Genomic DNA, 23,785 nt, shown 5'->3' with positions numbered 1-23,785 from the left:
AAGCAGCACTTGTCTGGGCTGAAAGCTGAAAGCAGGACACGGGGCACAGTGAGGTGCTGACTCAAGAGATGTCAAATAATGTTATGCATTTTAGTACACTGGCTAAACGCAGTCTTGTGGTCAGTGAAGAATATGCAACTGTGCTTTCCTTTTGATGAAAGTGTTCAGAAGCAGGTTTCAAGATTACAAAAAAAATCCTTTTTTTTTATACTTGTAACTCCATTTTCAGTTGTCATAAATACGTTTGTCTCTGAAATTTCAAATGGAGTGTATGGGGTTGTGATCAAATATTCAACTCAAAAATCTGATGATGTCTCTTTACCAGACCTTTATAAGCCCTCTTGTACCCAAGAAAAATAACCATCACTTCACAACCACATCTTATTTGTGTCATTGCTTTGTGGCAGTACATACATTTGTGAGCAACTGTTTTCAGGGATGAAGCAATAGGACAGTAAAATTTCATCAAAAATCTGACAAAAATCTTTAGAAGTCAATAAGAATTTCTATCTCTGCTACTGAACCAGAGTGATACATCAGTTTCACAATAAGTAAATAAAAAATATTCAAAAATAAGACAAGTTTTGTTACTTATACACATTAAAAATACAATATATTTTATATGCAGCCCTACACAATTCCTCTCCACGCTGTGCAGCCCAGACAAGCCAAAAGCTTGAACATCCATGAGCTATGGGATCAACCAGCACAAAGGTAGTTGTTGAATGGAAATTATCCTCATCTCTGTCCTGTTCTTCCTGGTCAGCCACAGCTTTACTTTAGTTTGAAGGTATTGTAAGGATCTCCTGTTAATCAAGGGCTGCAGTTGATCATGCCATACTGTTTCTTTGTAGTGAGCATTCCAAAACCCTTCTGGCCTCTAAAAGTATGTGTTATTAGAACATAAACCAATATGCAAGGAAGTGATAACTTTTCAGGTAACTTATAATTGTTGACTGTACTCATCAACAAAATGCTCTCTGTACCTCTTACAAAATGGCTTCTTTCCCCTAGTCCTCTTTTCTAGTCTACCTGCTTTCAGTCTGCATGGATTTTATATAATTTCTTCTTGTCTTCTTTTTCCATCACTTCTGTCTCTTCTATATGTAGCCTGCCCCAGCCTCCACTCTTGGGTATGAACTCAGCAGCTCTGGAGGAGGACACAATCTCCCTCTCTTCAGGAATTTAATTAAACATAAAGGACGCATATATTCTGTGCAGGTAAACTAGACAAAACTATTCCACTGCTAAAGAGGAAAGGTTCGGTGCTGTAGGTATTAAAGTTCAAACTGGTCACTGCACCGTTATTTCCCAGGGTAGTTCTTTTATGCTGTGAAATGCCAAATATTCAATTGCTGAAGTTTCCTCTGCAATATCTGATTGGTTTAAGAACCACATTATCAGGGCATATATGCCATACACATCAGCATTTAGCTATTTGAACGACGGCTTGGAATCAAGCCAGTACATTGCACTGCTACTTCTCAAAAGGTGAAATCCCATGTTGTAGCTGAGCTGAGCTGAATTGAGCTGATAGCTTGCTGCAACTGAAAAAGTGAATAACCACTTCAGCAAAGGCCTCTCTCTCTGTGGGTCTGTGGACAAAAAGAAAACTGAAGAGGCGTGAGCTATCACATTTGTCTCCTTGTGGTGATAAGGAAAGATGATAATTAAATGTCAGCCCTGCTAATGATTTCATTCTATCTAAGAGAGACTATATGAAGGGTCACATACCTACACATTATTGTAAATAACTTATCATTTTCGGTCTTTTTCTCCAGTGAGTGAACTCCTAGAAATGGCAATCATTTTTTCTGTTTGTCAGAAGGTGCAGAGCCCTGGAGAACATGTTGTCAATCATTCTGATGCAGAAAACAGGCAATTAAGATTCAGAGAGTCCTGTACAGCTCTAAGCTGAACTATCCAAATTTGGTTATTGACATTAATCCCACGTCAACAGATTTCAGTTTGGAGCCTCCTCTGACAGACTAATGAGGTTGGAGACAGGATTGAAAACCAGACTAAAGTCCTATAATTTGACTCCAGACTCAGAAGTTCACCTTATTAAAATTCAAATAACATTATCTCATTCTGTCAGTGTCTCCCCTTGACTTTTGTACAGATTTTAAGCAATATTTGAGGATGTTCATGAGCTCTATTCCAGCGTAATGAGTTTCCATTCCAATGTGCTGACGCATTAAGGGTAACAGAATGCTGGAACAGGCTGCCCAGAGATGTTGTGGGGTCTCCTTCTCTGCTGGCCTACAAAACCCATTTGGACACATTCCTGTGTGACCTGATCTAGGTGTTCCTGCTCTGGCAGGGGGACTGGACTAGACAATCTTTCAAGGTCCCTTCCAATCCCTGACATTCTGTGATTCTGTGAAATTCCAACTTGAAAATGGACATGTCCTCACTCAGGAAAAAAATGTGCTCAAAGGAGGAGTTGGTATTTGTGCTTCAGAAGTGGGCTGGTTACTGTTGTCATGCTAAGATTACTGTAATTGAAAAAGGCTGGGGAAATGAATTGCCTTGTTTTTCTAACATGGTTTATGTAGCCTGTTTGACAGCTCTGGTGGGTAACTAGTTATGCCAATTCTTTTGCGGTATCACTTAGTCATTTTTCTTGTTTCTCAGAGTATTTCACACAGTAAAATGAGAAATAAGTATTTTAAAAACAGGAAAATTTGAATGTGAAACCACTAAAATTTTCAGAGGAATCACTGCATAATCAAAGACAGCTAAACAGCTTGAAAACACTTCTGATTCTTTTCAAGTAGGAACAATTTCTAGCTTGTTATTCTTTGTGGCAGGTAAAACCTTGTCCTACCCCTAGAATGACTCAAGTTCCATGACAGCTTCTATAGGAATTCAGGTGCTAAAGAGATTTTTACACTGTAAGTAGATTGATTTCTCAGGCACAGTCCTATTTGTGTATTTGTATCTTCATTTCTTGCTGTCACAATCTGCAATGTGTTTTGGAGCATCCCAGCTCCCTCCCTTCCCCCTCTCTGTGACAATGACACATTAAATTTAGACATATAAAGAACTGAAACAATGATAAACCACAATTAAATGACTAACTGTATCTTGGAAGGAATACCTTATATTAGTCATAACAAGTTATGATCAAAAAGGCAGTACCAGACACTTGGAAGAGACCACGTATAATAGGTTGAGTTCTGCATCTATTTTCCTCTTCTAGCGTCACAGAGAGCCTGTGAACACTTAAAAAGTCTCATTTGAACTGAAATGAAAGATAAACAAATGGAAGATCTTTGTACTAGGATATAAATTGCTAAATTACTATCAGAATTTTCTATATGGCAGCTTTGTGACTCTTTCAGCGTACCCAGAGCAACATAGGACTGTGCAGACTGAAAACCTGCCCTGCATTCTGGTTAAGCAGGTGTTAGTTCAAGTGCTGTAAGTCTCACAATAGAAATACGTGAACTAGCTGACTTGAACTGATGTGAATTCACATCAGAACTTTAGTCTCTACAAGCTACAATCACAGCTTTTTCAGTGTCAACACATCTATAGAAGGGCAGCATTTTGACACAGTAAAAGGCTGAAATCTTTATTGTTAAGTTCTCTCAGCCTCTTTTATCCATCTTTGCCATTACTGAATGTATCCTTTTCCTATTTCATTCTATTTAGGCCTTTTTCCTTTCTTCAAAAGTTCCATTCTTCCTTATGCCCAAATTGTTCTTTTGTTCTTGCAGCACGTTTCTACCACAATTACTGTGTCATTTGCAGCATGTATCTCTTTCCTGCTGTCTTACCAAATTTAATGGCAAACTTAAAACACAGACAGGAAGTTACACTGTTTCACTGTACACTCTGCTCTTACAGTATGAATTGTCTGCAGCATGGCTGCAAACTTTAACATCAGGGAGTGATTGTATGTCTTGCAGAAAGATGAGTACACTGACAGAACCTAATAAAGAACCAAAGGCTTCAGTTTTCACATCCAAGACATGAATATATCTTTGCAGTTGCTAAATCTTGGTTCTTAAAGTTTCTATGATGTCCTCGTGCTCTTTAGCTTTCACCAGCATCCTTTTAAACAGCCATTCAAGACAGCTCATTTTGTAGGCAAAGGAAAGATGTTAAACTTCATCTAGTAATGAGGTTTGATACAGTGTCCTCTGAAAAATCCTAAGTTAAGCTGATGCAAAGAGGAACAGATGGAGGGACGCGTGATGGATAAAGAACTATTTCCAAGAGAGAAAGCAAAGATAGTGTTGAAAGGAAGTGTCACATTGAAGGTAGCTTGCTAATAATGCTTTTCAGCAGACGAGTTTTTTACTAATTCTGTGTAATGTTTCTAATAATTGCATTGGTATTTGTATCTGGAGTTTGTGAGGAAATTTGCTGAAGGTACAAAGTATATAGTATTATAGCAACACCTCAGAAGAATAACTGGGTAGTATTCATGAATGGAATGGTTCATATGCACTGAAATCTGTCCGCTCAAAATGTAATAACAGTTCTAAGAAGTACAACAAATATAGGCTGGAAATTGGAATAGAGTGTCTTGCCTCAATCTGGATTAAAAGCAGCCTTTCAACATGTTTAGGGTTCTTTTCTGTTCTCTTTTTTTGGCTCTCAAATTGTTTATGAGAATAGTTTCACAATATAATGCCTGTAAAAAAGGGCAAATTTGATGCAGTGATTTAAAGATATTTTCTGAGGCTGTTTCTGCTCTTATGTAAAAGAGCTATGTCTCAATATCAACGTGCTGTTGCCGAAAAAAAGGATCAGAATGCTTCTTTAATGGAGGAGTTGATGTTGAAGTGGTGTGTTGGCACCATCCAGCCTGCAGAATTAGCACTTTTGCCCAAATCCTCCATCATCAATAAATCTTGACTGAACTTAAGCTGTCATGTTTTATACCACAATGGCTATTAACTTTAAACTTGCTATAGCAACTTCTGTATGCAAACTGAATAGATCTTTATCCTTGCAGAATGTGAGCTGGAAAGAATAGAAGGAATAGAGCTTTTGCACTGGAAGCCAAAGTGGTTTGGGTACTATTTCTTTCATAATGGACACCCTTGTAATAAACTGTAAATGCCCCCTGGACACTTCTTACTACAGAAACAGATACAGAGTGTTCAATATTCTGTTCTGCATGCTGAACTTTACTTTCTACTCTCTTCATCATGAAGAGAAGAATACAAAAAGTTTTACTGTTTATGTTTAAGAGGAATTTTCCTGTTATTCCAAACAAAAATAGAGCATTGGCAGCAAATGATGGATTGTTTGCCCTTCTTTTTTTTCCAAAGAGCAGATAAGGAGCTGCTCTGAAAACAGGCTTACAGTTTCATCTTTAACCTTTAAAGGTTAAAATCTTGGTCATACCTTGCTTAGCATTCAGCTTCAGCTTTTCTTTTCTAGCATTTTCTTACTTAGGAAAAAATAAAGCAGCATAAGAAGAATCCCCATGCTTTTTTTTTTTTTTTTTGAATGATTATGCCACTGTGTATAAAATATGTTACCTACGAGTTTGAAGTAGCCTGTATATAGTCTTTACGTTCGCTACTAAAATAAATGTGCTTGTAGTGATGGAGTATGTGGTCAACTTGCAAAACTGAACTTCTCTATTTCTGTAGTTATGAAACTAGACACCTTCAAGTGCTGTGTTTGGACCACAGCAAAGTAAATTGTTCTGTCACATGAACATGCTTTGAACATTGTGTTAGGGCGATTTGGATACCTTCTGAGAATATTTTTGCTTAATTTAATAGGACAGCGGTCTGTTTTAAGCATCTTGGTAAGATAAACTTCTTATGGTGGTTTAGTTGTTTTTGTTGTAAAAGAAGTCAAAGTGATTCCAGCGCACAGAAGCAAGGGAACAGCAGAGCAATCATGAAACAGAGACAAATGTAAATTTACAAGAATACTTTCTTAGTCTATGATTTTTATTTCAGGAACAAGATTCCAAAGTAGAATAGGAGGCAACAACAAGATGGGGAACACACAAAGGCAGTGGAAGTAATGAGGCAGTAAAATGCTATCATATTAGCAAAGGAGAATTAAAAAGCGTTGTTAAAGAAAGAAGCTAAATGAAGGCTGAGAGCAGTTGCATTCAGGAATTTGTGTAGGTGACCTTGTACTCTGGACAGGTTGTTCTGATGTTCTATTTCAATTTTATTCACCTTATACACTCTAATTCCAGTACTGATGTAATGACATTCATTTCACTTCTTTGCTACTGTTAGAATGGAACTAACCATAAAGAATCACATCTCATTCCTGAGAATGGACTTCTTGCAGCTTCCTCTGAAGCACTAGGTCATATCTATTGTCACTGGGTAGTACTGGAGATGGAGAAGTTATACAAGTCAACAATGCAAATGTTACTCTGATAAATGGTTTAGTTCTATGAGTCTCTCCTGGAAAAACTCGCACTCCTTTATCCTTTTCCTTTGGAGTATGTATGCATACAGCCATTTGAGGTGCCCCATTTATTCTGTTAAACCAGGGAAAGTCTTCAAAGTTTGCCAGCAAGATTTTAATTCTGAGTTATTTCCACTGCTACTACTATGAGGATTCTCAGGAAAAGTCATGCAGATTATGCATCAGCAGTAGTATATTGTTCAGCCCCACTCAGGTGCGAATTTAGATATGACAGTCGTGAAGTGGCTTTGCCCTGAGCTGCCCTTTTTCTCGCTTGTAGAAAGTGACCAAAGCCACATGAGGCAGCATATAAAGGAAATGTTAAGGAGAGTACAAATGCAGATAAAGTCTGGTTATGCACAACTATTTTTGCATGACATTGTTTCATTTGGAGTAGCTTTCTCAGGCCTACAGAAAGGGAGCACAGTTCCTTCTGAGCTTCCACACAGCATTCCAGTTCTTTGATTAGAGTACACACACCAGATCATCTTAATACATTTGGCCTGGAATCTCTAAGTGAAAAACTCATCGCTACAACTTGCTTAGAACTGTCACACTGATATTGAAGTGTCCAGCTCTCTGGGCAGCTCTTTTCAAAACTGTAGACTATCTGTGATGCTGCCATAATCCATGTTCATGACCTCAGGACAGTTCATTAGCATTCTTCTGAGATAATTTCATTTCTGACAGAACAGAGATAGCTGTTTTTGTTTTACACACCTGCCGTGTGCCTATTGCGTGCCACAGAATTTAATAGCTTGTGAAGTATTTTGAGTTTTTCCAAGTAGCAGCACTGAGGTTAGCGTTTCAGATCCCCCATTTGATCTGTCAGATGCATTACCAAGTGGCGTTCCCTCACTGCCAGCAATGACTGCATCTACTTTTCTTAAAAAATATCTTCAAGGAGCTGCTCTTATTTTCTGGCCAAGTGAATAAAGCAACTCATTTCCGTGCAGCTTAATTCTGCCTGTCCATAAGAGTGATGGACACATGCATATTACATGTTATTCAGAGATATCTCCAGCTGACAGTTTAGGTTTCTGGAACTGCTGCTCAAATTCCTAATTCATTGGTCAATCTTAGGACTACTGTGTGCTGTCTGGAAGAGCACGAACTCTGCAAATGAAAATAAACAGTATCTAGAAGATATTAACTGCTATAGCTCTTTTGTCAATGACACTGATAGAAAGGGTTAGGAGTGTCACTGTGTTCAGCACCAAAGCCCTGCCCATGCTTGACTGCAGTTATTAACCTTTGAAAAAAATTCCAGAAGCTGATCCCTACTGTCATCATACCAGTGATCTTCCACCACTTCTCAGAAAGCTGAAGAAGATCCCTGCTGTATTTCACTGTGCCCACCACCTCTCCTCAGCAGAAATCCTTATGAGAAGAAAATACCTGTACACATTTCTCTTTTTTCCACCCTGACACCTGATCGCTTAAGGAGAACAGTTTGACTCACCCTCTGTTCTTCTGAGCTTGATGACAGTGAGCAGCAAGAAGGCACACACAGCCTTTCCAGCAATCTCCATATCAGCTCTTGCTTTCGTGGCTCAGGCAGCTCTGTCACTCCATCTCTCTTGCTGCCAGCCTAGCTGTGGTCATAGGGAGTGTTTCTTGTCTGCCAATGCATCCTCAGCAGCCAGTGCTGGTGTTTTCTCTTCCCTCTTCCTACTCCCCTCCTGACCGTCTGACTCCTCAAAGCTGGAGAGGTTCCTCCTTCTGACTTCTCTGAGCACTAGGCTTCCTGTGCTGAGAGCCTAGGCAAACGCTGAGGAAACATACTAAACAAGTCTGCCTTCCGTTCATTGGCTCTCCTCAGGAGGCTGATGAACAAAGATAAGCCCTGTAGCGGATCTCAGATGGGGTAAAAATGGAGGAGACTATTCAAGCCTGAGTTCAATAGCAAAAAGAAAATCTTTGTCTTGGGGAGCTAGTAAGAAATTTTTTCTTCCTCTTTGCTGCCTCTATTACCACTAGTCTAAATGTCTGACACTTCTTTGACTCTGCATTATAGCAAATTACTCCTCCTGTCTTAGGGATTTCTCCCTTTCAGTTGGAACAACAAAACTTTCAAGACCCTTGGGGGAGAAACTGGGTTAGAAGAAAAACTATGTTACATGCTTTTCAACAGAAATTGAACCAATTATAGCTGATCCACATCTTTCAATGAAAACTGGTTTGTTGTGTGTGGTTTTTATGTTCAGAATAGTATTTTTTCTTTTGATAACACTGTACCTGTTTCTTCACTTCCTCACTGATTTAGTCATTTCAGATTCAGAGCTTTATTCTCTTTCCTTAAACCACAACACTACCTTGGTACAAATCTGTAGGCCAGCAGTAGAAAGGGTTTCAACTGCCAAAAATTACAAGTCAGAGTAATTGTCAGTGAGGACAGAGTCAGAAACAGCAAAGGCAGAAAACAGATCAAAGTCAGTAAGAAACTGAGGTTTTCAGGAACTAAGACTACACGGCAGTTTTTCACATCAATGTCTTTTGTGAATAAGTAAATAAGAGTGATAATAATCACATAAAGAAAATCAGACAAGGTAGAAATTCAATTTTCTTGGTCTTAGAGTCGTACTATTGACTACAAGCTTGTTTGGCAAGGAGTACTATACATGTTTCCCACTTGATTTTTAAATTCACTTTAACATTCTGATACTTCTCTGCACTGTTCTGAGGTTTTTACTATGCTATTCACAGTAACAGTCTGGTTTATTTTTTGCCTGTTTAACTCTGATCTAGAGATGTGACTTGATAGCAGACAGCTGTATTCTAGACAAGGGAATGGAAGGGGAGTCATTTGTTTAAGTCAAGATTAAGATATAAGGAGGGAGAAGGACTTAGGCAACATACAAACAGTACAAAGCCTTACATGTGCAATAGATGATGATCAAACTTGTTGCAGTGACCAAGTGAAACTGAAGTGGTATAAATGTGCAGGCTGAACTAGACTCTCAGCAACCTGGTCTAGGTGTAGATGTCCCTGTTCATTACAGGAAAGTTGGACTATATGACTTTTACAAGCCCCTTCCAACTCAAATAGTTTTATGATTCTATATTTGGCAAACTGGACAATTGCTGCATGAAGAGAAATACTTGAAGAATGAAAGATGTATTGGGATAGGAGAAATTTTAGAAGACAGTAAACTACCTTGTTAATAATGAAAATCCTAGTTTTAATTATCACAGTTAGAGCTTACTGCCATTCCTACAGCAATTCCTTTGGAACCAGAAATCAGCTGAATTCTTTTGCTAGGCAAATATCATTTAAGATGCCACTAGGAAGCCCTGTGAACAACTTTCTGCTTCAAGCCTGGGTGTTCAGGACCAAATGGGGCCTCATAGGAGAAGATAGGACAGAAATCTGGGGGTGACAGAGGCTGGAAACTAAAGTTTCTGGTGCCTTATTTATTTTTCTTACCTTTGTGAAAATATTGCTGCAGGCAACAGAATTTAGGATGTGTGACGTGCAAAGTCTGCAGTGAGATGTTACTGGAAACATCATTTTACCACAGGAAGTGGTGGATCCATTATTGCTTCTTCCTGCCCTCTCAGTAACAGATTCGAAACCAGGATTCCATGATGGAGGAATCAACCCCAAGAAAGGCCAGTGTGGGACAGAGGATGACAGATGGAAAATAATGCATGGAAGTCAGGGAGAGGTATCAGGGATTGCTGGCTGCATTGGTTGGAAATGTCCTTGTGTTTGATGAAAAGGAGGAGAAAGAGAGGGACAAACTGATTGTAATAGCTGAGACTGAACACCAAGATGTAAATACACATTTCTACACAGTGGCATAGGTCTAAGGTGCCATGAAGAGTCATTGCAGTCTTCCTTGAGTCTGAACATTCCCTATCTTCTGTGTACAGACTGTAGAGACTTGGGCTTTGCCTGTGGTTTTCAGTGTGAGTTATTGCAGAACCGTTTTATGTTAATTATCATGATGTTATCAGATATTATTTGACGAAGGCACTGTCTGTGATCTGCTCTGTTTGAAGTGGTTTTACTCAGCCTTAAGGTCCTTGCTGACAGCACATTCCACACCAATCACATGTTCAATAAGAAATGGAGAAGTGTAAAGCTGGATTATGACTGTCAAGATACAGTCGGAAACAGAATTTTTTCAGGAATTTCATTCCCAGTGCTGACATGAAGCTGGAACCACAGCTGGTATAAACTGATATGCTGGCCTCTGCCTCCTTGTGGATCTGCCATGTTTTTTTCTACATGAGAATTCTCCCTCTTGTATCTCCTTCTGTGTCAGCAGAGGATCCTAAATCTTGCAACCTTACATGTAGCACAGTAGGCTGTACATATATGGGAAAATCCAATTATCTCTGATGCTCAGAGTGGTTTTGGAAAAGCGTTGGGATTCTCTGTGCTACCGAGAGCTGTCTTACGGACTAAGTATGCATTCCGGTAATGAAATACAATGGTTTTGTCTGGGAATTTGGCAAGTAAGTGGAATCAGGGCTGGAATATGTTGTGTAGCAGTCTTATCCAACACATAAGGCATCAAAAACAATTCTTTCAGAGATAGCAGTATGTGTCACATTTGCCACTGAATTTCCTGCCTTTTGATGATCTGTCTTAGAGCCTAGAACTTGTTATGTTTATAATGAAGGAAAAATAATTTCTTATGTTTTATTTGTATCCTCCACAACAAAATTCATTAATTTTGAATATAAGGGTGTGTGAAAAAGCAAGCATAAGTATTGGATAGCCACACTTCTTGTATGCGCAGGTGCAAAAATTCTATATCCACCTTGCAAATGCACTTCACTCTGTTTATCTGTTCCTCCTAATATTCTGGTTTAGAACTTAAACAGAGTTTGTCTAGTCTACCTGGATTGTGATTGACAGGCTTCCTCAAAATATGGTTATCTGAATGCTTGCAATTTCAGGCTTTGTCGTTTCAGCATACCATGCACTAAGGTTGTTTCCTAACCCACCACAAGGACTGGATGGCACTATAGCTGGCTGTGGAGATAAAATGTATAAATTTTGTAGCAGTAAAGTGACATGGTATGCTTATGAAGACACTTCCTGATTGTTCTGTGGTTGAGTGTTGTTTATTCCTGGAAACACCCACACACCTGAAAGTCCTGCTCAGAACATGGTTTCTTTTACACTACACCTACTGAAGCATAGGTGAATGTGAAGCAAGCCCACATTCCCAGGGGCCTTATCCCTTGCACTGAATAGCAAGACTGAAATTAGAAGGTCTGGATATGAGTTCAGAGCTACTGTATGCACTTTATACATGTGCAGGTAAACAGAATTCTACCCACGTTTCAAGGTATTACTAGAGGTGCTGTGTGGGGCACTAAGTGCACTACCACTTCCCTGCGGCCTAGTCTGAAATCGTGCCTCCTGTGTCTCCTTGGATTCCTGTCTCAAAACCTTCTGCGGGCAATGTCTGTGCTTTGCAGTTTCTAACCATGCAAAGCATGCTGAGCTGGCTTTGAGCTAGCTTTAGAAATGGAAGAGGTACAGATGAGTCAGCAGCATTGCACCTCACCAGGGCAGAGCAACTTGTTCATGCAACAAACTGCTGCCCCATGGAGATGAGTGTTCAACACAATGGCATGTCAGCTTACTTGGACCTAGGTCTGGAATCACTAGCGTATGCACAATTCTGTTGATGAGCAATACCGTGGTTCTTTTTCAGCATTAGAGTTCCTCAGAACTCCAGCATAAGCAAAGATAAATAGGAATATCACCCTGTGATACACTTTAGTTATACTGTTGCCTACCACCCAGCCAGACTTGCCTTGAACCCTGCTCCAAATCGTGTGAAGAAGACTGGGTTAGCTGGAAAAGTGCACTGAGGGCGGATGACTGAAAAGTGGGGAGGAAGTGACTCAGAGGACCGGATTAAATGAGACAGATGTTTGGTGAGCAGGAACTTGCAGATGAGCCCTAGCTCCTCTCTGTGCTAGAGATCCAAAACTGGAGTCAGCCCTTCTTTTCTTTAGTCAGGAGGAAAATCATGCAAGAGGTTGCACTGAAATAAGTCACTGTTAAGGCTCTGCTTTCTCAACAGGAAGATGTTTCACTTCTCTGATTCCTTAAAATGCTGAGCATTTTTCATTCTATTCTTCTCCATCTGGATCAGAGGACTTCATCCCCCATATCACTATTTTAGGTCTCTAGGCCTCTAGCGAACTTATGGGATTGCCTCTCACCTGAAAATACTTTGGTACAAGCCTGCTTTTCTGTCTCAACCCTTTGCCAAAATAAGGGTCCCCTTTAGAACCAAAGGCTTTTTGAGGAATGAGGCAGGTAAGAAAGACGCCATTGAGGTGGTCATTGTTGTGTGATGCAACAACTGAGGTTCACATTGTGTGCACCTTGGTTTCCACCTGGATGGATGGCAACAAACACCTGTATCACCAGGAAATGTGGTGAGTTCCATGATGACAGCCCTAACCTCAGGCTGATAAGGCTACCGACACCAGATAGCTGCTTGTTTAAGGAAATCATGCATGTGGACAGGATCTAAGACTGTGTAATCTACTGGTGGACAGAGTCACAAAAATATAAATGATACAGACCTGTGGTACCTGTGGAACCTCTAATCCTTCAGTGAGATAACTGCAATAGCATATAAAGAGCCATATAAGTGGAAACACAGGAGATTAAGTTTAATCTGATGTCAACATGCAAATATGTGGGAAACATACACAAGGAAAAAGTGCAGGTGGTAAAGGATGTTTTAACTGAGTGAAAAAGAAGCAACACCCACCAAGTTACATCCAGTCAAATTCAAACTGTAAATCAGACATTTTTTATTTTATTTTTTTAAGTGAGTATGACTAAGTGTTGGAACAAACTGCTGTAGAAAGTGACGATTCCCATGCCTCAGTGTCTTCAGATTAAAAACTAGCTTCCTTCTTAGAAATGTGCTCTACTGAAGCCTGGGTTTTCTCACCACAGAGAATGAGTACTGGCATTATCTCTTTTTTAGATAAAGAGGAAGTTTCCCATGGCATTCAAAACACCCTTCACACATATCTATGCACTCCTCCCAGGATCAGTCTTAAACGTGATAGTAAATTGTGTAGCAGTGATGAATCTGATCTGCAGATGATTAAGAGAAGTTGTGTGTTCTCAGCTTTAGAATACTCTGTGCTATTTCTTATTTTCCGAGAAAATCAAAACAATATCAGAGAGCTGTAAGTGGGAAAAGAGAACTATATGAAAAAAAGAAACTCATAATTTCCTCAAGGCTGCAGAAGATCAGGTGCGTCCAAAATGCAGAGAGACACTGTCCTCCTGTTTTCCTCCCGTCCCACTCAGGGTGAGGGGGATTAAGTGAGCAGCTACATGGGCTATTTGTTAGCTAAATCTAATCTATGACAGTCATTTTAGGTGCAAAATCATTCAGTTATAATTAGTTTAATCAAGATGTAGCGGAGTCTAGATGAATCTCTATTATAACCTCAGAAAGCCCAATTTATTTATTTATTGAATGATATTTTGTGATAATAGTTTTAGTGTATAGGATGGATTTTCCTTGTTTCATGGTGCTGTTCTTGCCACTTTATGGGAAAGGGAAGAGGATTGATTGTAGGGATCAGGACAGGTTGGAGGTGTAGATATATCTTACAACTTTGCCACTGGTGGATTCTGTGACCTTCAGTTTTTGTCAGTGGACTTTAAAAACAGCTTGCATCAGCAGAGAGGCCCAATTCCCCAAGCTACATGCATTATATATGTATAATGCTGATGTTGTGTTGCAGATACTTGTGTGGGAAGCTGAGAACAAATTGTCTTCCATCAGGTGAGCAGACTTGCTAATCCAAACAGTTTGTCTTTTTCTGGTGCTGATATATGGATAGAAATCAGCCCTGCTTGTTGCACCTGTATCAACAAGGCCTGTCTGGCAAAGAAGATGGGGTGGAACTCTTATTATCATTTCATTTGGGAATTTAGTACTATGAAAAAAATTCAGATGAAAAAAAAGAAAAAAGATGAGCAAGATAGTATCATTCTGGTAGCTGCAATAAGTTTGCATTTATGTTCTAATCAGCTCAGAAGTTCTAATCTACGTATTGATGAATAAAAGTGATGATGTCAAATTTGCATCTCTCTAGTGCAGTGCGAATAAGGCAGTGAGTTAGAAGCTCAGAAATGATGACTTGGACAGTAGTGATGACATCTTGTCTCGCACTGCTCTGGTCTTTCTTTAGAAACTGCTGTAGCAGCTATTTGGGAAGAAAACGCTGAAATCATGATGCAGAATGAAACAGCACTAAAATCCAGGAAATGCAACTCTAGTTTTTGTCTAGAGAGAAAAGAAGGGTATTAAACTTCCCATTTGGGGATGGTTTTCAAAACCATAAGCCCTTCGATTATGCTGGCACCTTATAACTGGAGCTCTGTAAAGAGCATCTGGCTTTCCTGATAAGCTATACACTCCAAAAGCAGCTTACTAATGAATGTCATTTCTGTCAGTAAATGTACAGCATGAGTAGAGCAGTTTTCTTCCCAAAAAAATCATTCTGTTGATACGTTGTGATCCAATCACCAATTACAAATAACATTTCCTGCATTGCTAGCCACATTCAGAATGGACTTCTTGCCTAATAAAATTGCCTATGCCTTCTAGGGGAATAATTCTTATGCAAAGAGGAGATCTCCTCGTTAAATCAGAAAAGACAATTAGCATCATGCGAATTACTGCTTCCTCCTGTGGCACAAAACATGAAATAAGCAAAACTGAGTTTGCTATAAGGATGTACTTGTGTTATCTTGCATGCACTTGACAACTGTGATTTGACTCACTGTTCTGAAAGTCAATGTTCAACTGACTTTGTAGTTGCCACTCAATGCAGTGCATAGAATGGGCCGTGTGTTTTCCCTGTTCCACAGAGAAAGGGATTTGTTTGTTGAGGTTGCTTGTAGCCCATGTGACAGCAAATATGAGCAGTTCTAACATTATGTTCAACTCTCTATTTGTAATTTCACACTATTTTCAGTCTAGTGATCCTGAAAAGAACCAAAGCTATTTGTCTGGAGTAAAATGCATGATAAATAGACAGTGACACTCCTCAACTGAGTTGCTGATACATCCGGTACATCATAGACAGTGAACAGGGGACAGCATCAAAGGCCTTACCAATACCTCACATGCATACAATCCTTCACTGCTATTCATGCGTGGGCTCTCAACCTTTCTCATTCACATTCTTCTCATGCATTTTTCTTTCTGTTACAGAGATACTCTCATACATGTACACTGCAAATCCACATGGTTTTCAAATCCATCTCTAAGGCAGACTGTGCTGTGATGTAGTATGTATAAGAATTCCATAATCGAATACTTTTCCTAGTGAAATGGGCTACCCACTTGCAAGACCTGAGACTCACTGGTTTAGATTGTTGTTTCCTTTTGAGTGAAGGTCTGGATGCAAACAAACTGTAGCACTGTGTTCAGTGTAAGTATTGCCTTCCAGAACAAGACACTCTTACTCAGTAGTTGTGAGTGACGTGCAGCCTGTTTTACAGTCCTACAAGAAACAACCCATTTTGTGGCTACCACAGTGATGCAGGACTCACCCCATCTGTTCTCTCCCATTTCTGTAGACATGCCTACATTCCAGTCTACATTCTATGTAAATCTAGATGCAGCAAATGAACTAGACTTCTGGACAGACTTAATGAAGCTCATCCCTGTGCAGTTAGTTTGCCCTTTGCAGTGGCTGGGTTCAGGGAGCACTAACAGGTATTAGGAGCCCTGACCGGCCTTAACTGAGCCTCTACTCACAAATGGGACAGGAACCCCCATTTAAACCCTAGCGTGGGCCTTTGCTTTCCACTTGATCTCTACCTAGGCTATGCCTCTGCTTTACTCTAGACTCATTTCACGAATGTGGTCAGGTTGCTGAAGCTGGAGAGCTTCCAGTCCATGCCTTTTTGCAGAGCTGGACCTCTTGTACCTTCTTTGCTCAGCCTTTCCTCACAGGGCTGATCTGTGGCTGATAACCACTGCAGCAGAGCTCTGATGGGACAGGAGTCTTTTTTTATCTTGTTTCATATCAATCAGAGCATTATTTTTCTGAGCTGGTGGCAGAAGCATATCCTCCATTGAGCACTGAAAATGCTCAAGTCTTACCAACCCCTCCCCAAGCCTTCTGCAAAGTGCTGACAAAATAAGTCTTTCTACATTTGCACCGTTCATGCCTTCTTCCAGAGAAGAGGTGTTTGGCCATTAGTGAGTGCATAGATCCAAACCACATACAAAGAGACCTCCTTGAAGAGAACATGAGCAATGAGGGAGACGCTCCTTGTATTCTGGGAATTGGTACCAATTCTGTTCTAGTGCCAGTCCGTCCTAGTGTATGCCATCTATCTGGGAGATTTAGTATAATGAGGAATAAACACAGGGCCTGGGGGAGCAGCTGGCATATATCAGCCTTACCTGTCCATTGGATCCTTACTTAAATGAGAAGCTCGGCTGGAGAAAACTCCATTTTGTGAAGAGTCTTTTGTTACTACTGTCACTTCTATCAATTGTCAGTTATTCCCAAGCTTTGCATAATACCTTATGCTTCTATTCTTTGCTCCACATCTCTAAAGTACTGACAAAAGCACCTGCTTATCTCAGTGATGGAGGGTCACTTGTTAGACACAAGATTAAAGATAACTTCTGATCTGTACAGGCTTTGATCAACAGAAAGCTTACCTCTGTGAGGCTGTCGTGCACATTAAGGTGATGTGGGTGGACTTTCGCATAATGCCCTGAGATAAGCCGGCAAGTTGTAATGAGTTAAAGTAGTAATAAGAAAATACTATAATTATTTATTATGTCTGTAGTTGGGTGTTTGCTGTGTCCTAAGTAAAAACTTTCTGTGAACACTTAAGTCTCAAAGCTTGTTGACGTTTTGGTAGGGAAAAACTGAAGGCAATCTTTGGGTCTCTCAGGGAAAAGTCTGCCATGCATTTCTTACAGTTTCTCAGTTCAGAGAAACTAATTCAAATGCAATAAGGTTTGTGGTTGAAATGTAAATATGGCTAGTGCTCAGAGGAAGCTACCGACTAAGTATTTATCTGAAAGCAAAATATATTTCTCTGATAATATCTGAAATCATGACAAGGCCCACAGTCTCATGTTTGAGAACACTGAAGAATGGTATGATAAAATAAGCAGTATGCCCTTTGCTTTGAGCACGCTGTTAGGAGCTTTTCTCAGAGAGAGGTAAGTAGGTCTTGAGGTGTCAAGTCTTATGTGAACAGAGAACAGCTCCACCTGTGCATGAGCAATGCCAGGTGTGTGCACTCTGCACAAGTGGATGTGAGCTCAGGTTGCTGTGCTGCAAAGACAGCTCTATAATAACCAGTACCTTTCAACTGCAGCAGGATCACTTTCACTCGATCTTTATGTTAATTTAAAATACATGTTTTGCTCGTGTGGCTTTCAGTTACGTTACCACAAAGAACTAATAGCGCCCTCAGTTTACTCACATGAAATGCTTCTTGTGCTGTTTCTCATTTTTCACTGCAAAAGGAAAAAAAGGTTTTTGCTCTGATGGGTAATTTACACCACACTTCTGCTCTGTATGGTATAGGCCGTGTAGAAACTGTTCTGCCCACACATACAAACCTGTGTGTCTAGGTGGTACCTTCCAGTCAGTTTAACTAACTTTTCTTCAAAAAGAAAACATGTATATGACCGTGCAGAAGTCTCTTTTAATGAAGGGTCAAAATTAATGACTGCATCAGTATCAAATCTGATTCCCAGCTGTTCTCCTGCTCCACACAAAACAGAGTGAGTGAACAAGCCTTGGTGGGACTCAGCGTAGCAAAGCACTGTCAGAAAAGCAAGTGCTGCCATATATCAACCCCTTGATGTAAAATATACCACTGCTACAGCTTTTCAAATGAAAGGTCGCCCATGCTTTCTGGTGTTAGCAAAAGGTTCCTGGGAGTTACTGATCCAAAAGAAATATTCAAGGAAAAAATCAGTTATTGGTGTGAGGCAGACATCTACCACAGATCATCTCAGCTCAAACTTGTAATACTTATCAATGTAATAAATTGTAGAAGACATTCCTTAATGGATCTGAGAAATACACTTAAAAGCTGATCTTACCACTCCTGCTTACAGGCGTCCACCTGTGCTTCTGCACAGTACTTACATAGGGACCACTCATCAAAACTAAAAACCAGAACAAAAGCAAACAAGAAACACTGCAGTTTAGCTTGGTCGAAGTAAACTACTCATATTTGAAGCGTTTCATTTTCAAATAAATAACTTAGGCTCTATTTTGCCTCTCCTTTTTATTTAATCCTTTTCCAAAATGAGACTTTGCGAAAGGTTGTTAAACCATTTCATTGTCATATTGCATGGAAGAAAGGGATCACGGATTCAAATGCCGCTGTGTCTTTAGCAAGAGCTCAGATCAACTTTGTTCCAGATTTCAGACTTCCTGTTTGCTGCTGAGCAGGTAATTGCTTGTAATTTCCTGACTATAAGCACATACATATTGAAGGGGTTATAGTGTGAGTAAACACACAGAAGATTAAGGGGTGCTTCTGGAGCAAGGTGCTAACCTGGGGTAGGTAGAACCGAGGTCACTGGGGAACTCACATACTGAGAGAGTGTGGGAGGATTTTTCATAATCCTCAGATGGACAGATACAGTGAGTAAAATACAAAGAACCTGTGGTCACAGATTTGCTGTCTTGCAACTAAGCATGTGTGGCAGAGGAAGATTTGAAACTTACTGATCTCTGCTTTGGTAATGGAAATTTAGAAGTAATGGTTGGTTTTCTCACTAAAAGCTCTTCCTACTTCTTGTTCACTTTGTACCATTAGTATACGTTACATTGAGAAGTAACGCAAATAGAAGAAAAGGCAAAAAAAAGGAAGACAATCATGTTAAAAACATACTGGCTTGAAAATTAAGCCATCAGAAGATGTAAGGAAAGGCCCTGACAGGCACTGCTTAGCTTATGTGCATTGTTTTACAGTCTGCACGTAATGACCATGTGACACATATACAGACCAGAGGGAAAGGCTGTCCAGAAACAGCCAACGAGGGGTGCCATTATTTTGACCCACTTTGGCTGGGCAGATACTTGCACGGACTGCAGCTGAGACCAGCTGGGTCTGTAGGAGAAAAGAAACTGCATTGGACCAGCTGTGTTAGAAGTGCTGGTGGTAGCTCAGTATGGTTGTTTTTCACTTGCTTGACACGTAGACACTGTGCTGGAATTTGGAGTGGTGTCTGCCACTCTGGGTTCTGGTCTTTTTAAGCTCCTCCAATGGAGTTCAGGAATGGATTGTCTGCAGACTGTGGAGACCCTCTGGTTTACCTGTGATTGTGTGGTGTCCTGAATGCAATGCTGAGCTTTGCTGGTGCTGAGGAGAGTGAAACGTGTGGCTTGGTTTGTAAAAAGGAACTGATAAAAAAGGTGCTGGCTCCTTCTTTTCTCTCATGCTCTGCCTGATCACTCTCAAGAGTGCAGTGAGGTTGCTGCTTTAATGTAAGGCTGTGAGGCACTGGTGGAGAATGCACTGACCATTAATGTCTGGAAGGTGTAGACAAACAAATTACATTAGGATAGCAGGTACCCATTTATTTTCTCATAGCTCTACCCAAAGGCAAACACTTGCTGTACACTAATATTTTCCTAGTCCTGATTTTATAGTGGGAGACTCCAACTGAATCTCTCTGAAGAGGACAGGTTTGGTGTTCTCTGGCATAAAGGAAAACGTTTACTATCCCTGTTCTAGTAAAATCTGTGGTAAAAATCAACATTTTTCTTTCAGGAAAAATAAATAAATAAATAAATAAATAAGATTCCAATTAAAAATTGCAATTAAAATACGCAGGAGTAGGAGAAAATTACTTACTTTCTTGTATATAAGCCGTTGTTTCCTTTATTGCTGCAGATGAGAGTGAGGAAATGCCTGGATCTGAAGAAGAGAAAAATACAGATCTAATTAAAATAAGCTCCTAGATTCTGGAGTTACTTGCCAGTTTCAGGTGCTTCAAGTCTTGGAGGCCGTACCGTTCTTCAGAGGAGTATTGGAAATGACTGCAAACTCAGAGCATAACTCACCCTGGAGTGCATTCACCAGCACAATGCCAGGTGTTAATACAATACCTCACTGCTGTGACATGAGCAGGCATGCAGAACAATTAAGGATCTATGCAATTGTGAGGGAATCAAGGGAGAACCTGTCTTCTCCAGCCTTTTAGCTGAAGGCACAGAACTGTGTGCAGGCAATTCTAAGGCCCAGCTGTGCTGTTTGCCTCCAAAGTCTCTTCCTCAAGTTGTTATTTCTCTCTTTCAAGTTTAGCCATTTTTCATACTTTCCCATGTGAATACATTTCTTGCTGTGCTTTCAGATATTTTTTCTGTTCCTTCTTTTTTTCCATATCTTGGTGCATGAGATGCTAATATTTTTTCTGATGTGCTTGTTGTGTGTACAACCAAGGTAATAGTTCTAAAATACACTATCCACTCTTTCATCACCAGCTCATTTGTTGAGCAAACAGCAGCATTTAACTTTAAGGGTACTTATTTGAGTAGGTTCAGCTGTGAGCTTGCCATCACAGTGTTCTCCTTTAAAATCTATCTGAACTCTCTGGAAGACTGCCTTCAAGTCCCAAGGGAAATATCAAATAATACCAATCACCAAAAAGCCCTATAAAAGTAACCAGTACATGTTGGTTTGTTGTTTGGAAACTCTTCACTGGGGTTAGCTGTCTTCCTAAGAAAAGCTAAACATTTCCTAAGCTGATCTCTGCCACTTCCTTCCCACACATCTTTCACCTCCAAAAACAAATCTGAACAAAATAAACAGAAAAAAAAAACCCACCATCAGAAGCTCACATCCTTCTGTTTCCCTTCCCCAACCCAGCCCAGCAGCGGAGCCAGTGCTTTCTCTGCTGCCGGGCTGCTGTCCGGCATCATGAAAAGGAAATCTGGGGAGCAAACTCCTGCCTGGTCCCATTTTTGTCTAATTCCTGCAATGAATCTTCTTCTGTGCTTTTTCCATTCAAGCTGCTGTCTGATGTGGATGTGCTACCTAGGCATGAGTCTGACAGCAAAGACATATGGCTGCATGTACCCCTGACCTCCAGCATTAATAGCTACGTACTCATGAAGGTAGTCAGCCTTGGGCCTTGCTGGACCTTCACAGCACCAAACCTCCTGTGCTGGTAGTCTGGGAAAGCATGTGGAAATAGATAACAGTGACTGTGGCTTCTGCTTGTTCCTTCTTTGCAAACAACTGGGTGAGTATATATTTTGTGTTAGACGTTAGGGGATGGGAGGAAACATATTCTTCCGCTAGTAATGACAAGGTGTTATCAGTATCCAGGCATGATCCCAGTTTATTCCTCTCTCAAAATAATATCAGCTGATGTTTTTTCTTTACAATGTGGTCTTTTGCCAATGCCTGAACACATCCAAAGACAGAATAAGTAACAACGGGGCTTTTAAAACTGCTTTTGGAGAAAGCAGATGTTCCAGATAGAGGAGCCTCTGAATAGCAGAGTTAAGGATAAATGTCTGTTGTTCATTCATCTTTAGACACAAGAAGAGCCCCTTTAATTTGGTCATGCCTTCCCTTACAGACTGCTCCGCAGTTTCATTGCCACTATAAAGAGAAATTGCCTCCAACTGGAACACAGCATCACTTTCACGCTGGAACACCATCAGCATTTGAGAGAACCTAGCAGCCTCTGCTTCACTTGCCCTGTCCCCTCCCTGGCTGTTCCTCACCACTGCTGCAGTACTTCCTCCCTTAGGGCAATCTTGGGGCAGATCAGACAGGTTGCATGAGTCATAGCACGCAGAAGAAAAGCAGGGTGTTCTACAGGTTGGTGTGAGAGCTTGTCAGGGAGACGGGCGTGGGTTTGTGTCCTCATACCAAGCTTCAGAAATACTCTGGGGAACTGAGAACATCTTTCATTCTCCCAGTGTTCCATTAACCATGCTGAAACAGGATTAGCAGGGACAAGAGGAGAATTGTGCTAGCGATTTAGTACTAACAGTATGGAAGTGCTACCCATGGTGATGCTGGAGAGCTCTCTGAGAGTTCTGCATGTGAACAGGATGTGAGACAGCTTTATGTAATACTTCGGGATAGGCTCACCAAGCAACAAAAAAAAAAGGGTCTGTGGTCAGTTTGTGGTATCAGTAGCGTGTCTGTGCTGCAGAAGAACTGATACTTAGAACAGTTACCTCTTTCTTAGGGGTAAAGGTGCAGTGAGAAAAGTTAGTGTGTTCTCTGAATTTGTTAGAACTGTTTCTTCTTCTTTTTACATATAAGAACAATAACTTAAAACTAGTGTATTAAAAACCAATGACAATCTAAAAAGGCAAGCAATCTTTTCTTGCCGAAGCTCATTATGTAGTGAACATGCCAAAGAGAAGATGTGGCATCTGGTGAGATAAAGGACAAACCATTCCAGGTTGTTCCAGTAGCTGCCCAGGAGATGAGACTGAAACTCAGAATGTAGAAAGCTTGGGCAGCTTTATCCTCAGTCCTGCAGAAGGATTTGTGATGGCTGTGAGAATAAACAGACCAAGGAATGGTGGCAAGGTTAATCATATAATCCTGTGGCTTCTACTGTAAGAGTTTGATCTCTTTCATCTCTGAAGGAGGACGGAGAGACTCTGAGCTGTTTGAATGGAAACTGCAGTAAAGACTGCTGTTTATTTTTCTTTCTGGCAAAAGTAAAAAACCATATGGTAGACCCAAAAAATACAGGAAGTCTCAGATTCACATCTTGCATGCTGCTGACACTGGTGGTATATTGCTAACCTAGGGAATAACTTTGTAGGCATCTCAGAAATGTTGAGTTATCTTACAGTCGATGAAGAGAGAGAAGAAAAAAAGAGGAGTCTTATCTGTGTATCGTTTGTAATTTACTTAGTAAAAATCAAGCAAAGTTGTAGCTCTGCAGGTTGTCTTACGGTAAAATACAAGCATTGGTGGAGCAGCTGTGTGTCTGCATGTGAGTCTGTATGTACACATCCGCAGCGCTTGTTCAGATGCTGCAGAGAAGCAGTTGAGCTGAGTACTACTTGCATGCAGTCAGTTGATGCGCACTGTGGAAACTTACCAGGATAACTACAAATATCAGAGTCAGTGTGGTTTTCTGCTGGCTTTTGATAAGGCAGTTAGGTTACCACAATGAATTAGCAGTAACTTGGTTAGCAGTGCCGTGTGTCTGTCCTTCTCTTGTCTCTGAGTTCATTTGCATTGTGGGTCAGTTGTGCAAAGCTCAAGTTCTCCGGTGACCAAACAGCTGTATGTGACAGCAGATGGTCACAATGCGGCTGTGTCTGTGAGCATGGAATGGAATCTTTGACTGTGTTCATCGACTGCCATGGCCAGAAACAGGAA

At 40.5% G+C, this 23,785-nt stretch overlaps 1 protein-coding gene across 3 annotated transcripts in view; it reads right to left on the bottom strand.

Moving 5' to 3' along the window:
• Window positions 1–23,785, bottom strand: part of LOC107319971 (cell surface glycoprotein CD200 receptor 1-A-like) — a 34,268-nt gene that overhangs the window by 8,957 nt on the left and 1,526 nt on the right. The window contains exon 2 of one of the 3 annotated variants that reach the window (XM_015875394.2): window positions 20,276–20,338. Coding sequence is in view for 2 of the 3 variants with exons in the window: in XM_015875407.2 (XP_015730893.1) it covers window positions 7,868–7,937 (70 nt within the window). In the remaining variant the exon portion in view is untranslated. Of the gene's footprint in view, window positions 1–7,867; window positions 8,201–20,275; window positions 20,339–23,785 lie in introns of those variants that run through there. The other 2 variants (XM_015875407.2, XM_015875387.2) reach the window with 2 other exon arrangements.

Source organism: Coturnix japonica, chromosome 1 (assembly GCF_001577835.2).
Source record: "Coturnix japonica isolate 7356 chromosome 1, Coturnix japonica 2.1, whole genome shotgun sequence".
NCBI lineage: Eukaryota > Metazoa > Chordata > Aves > Galliformes > Phasianidae > Coturnix > Coturnix japonica.
This window is presented reverse-complemented; position numbering and strand designations above follow the sequence as displayed.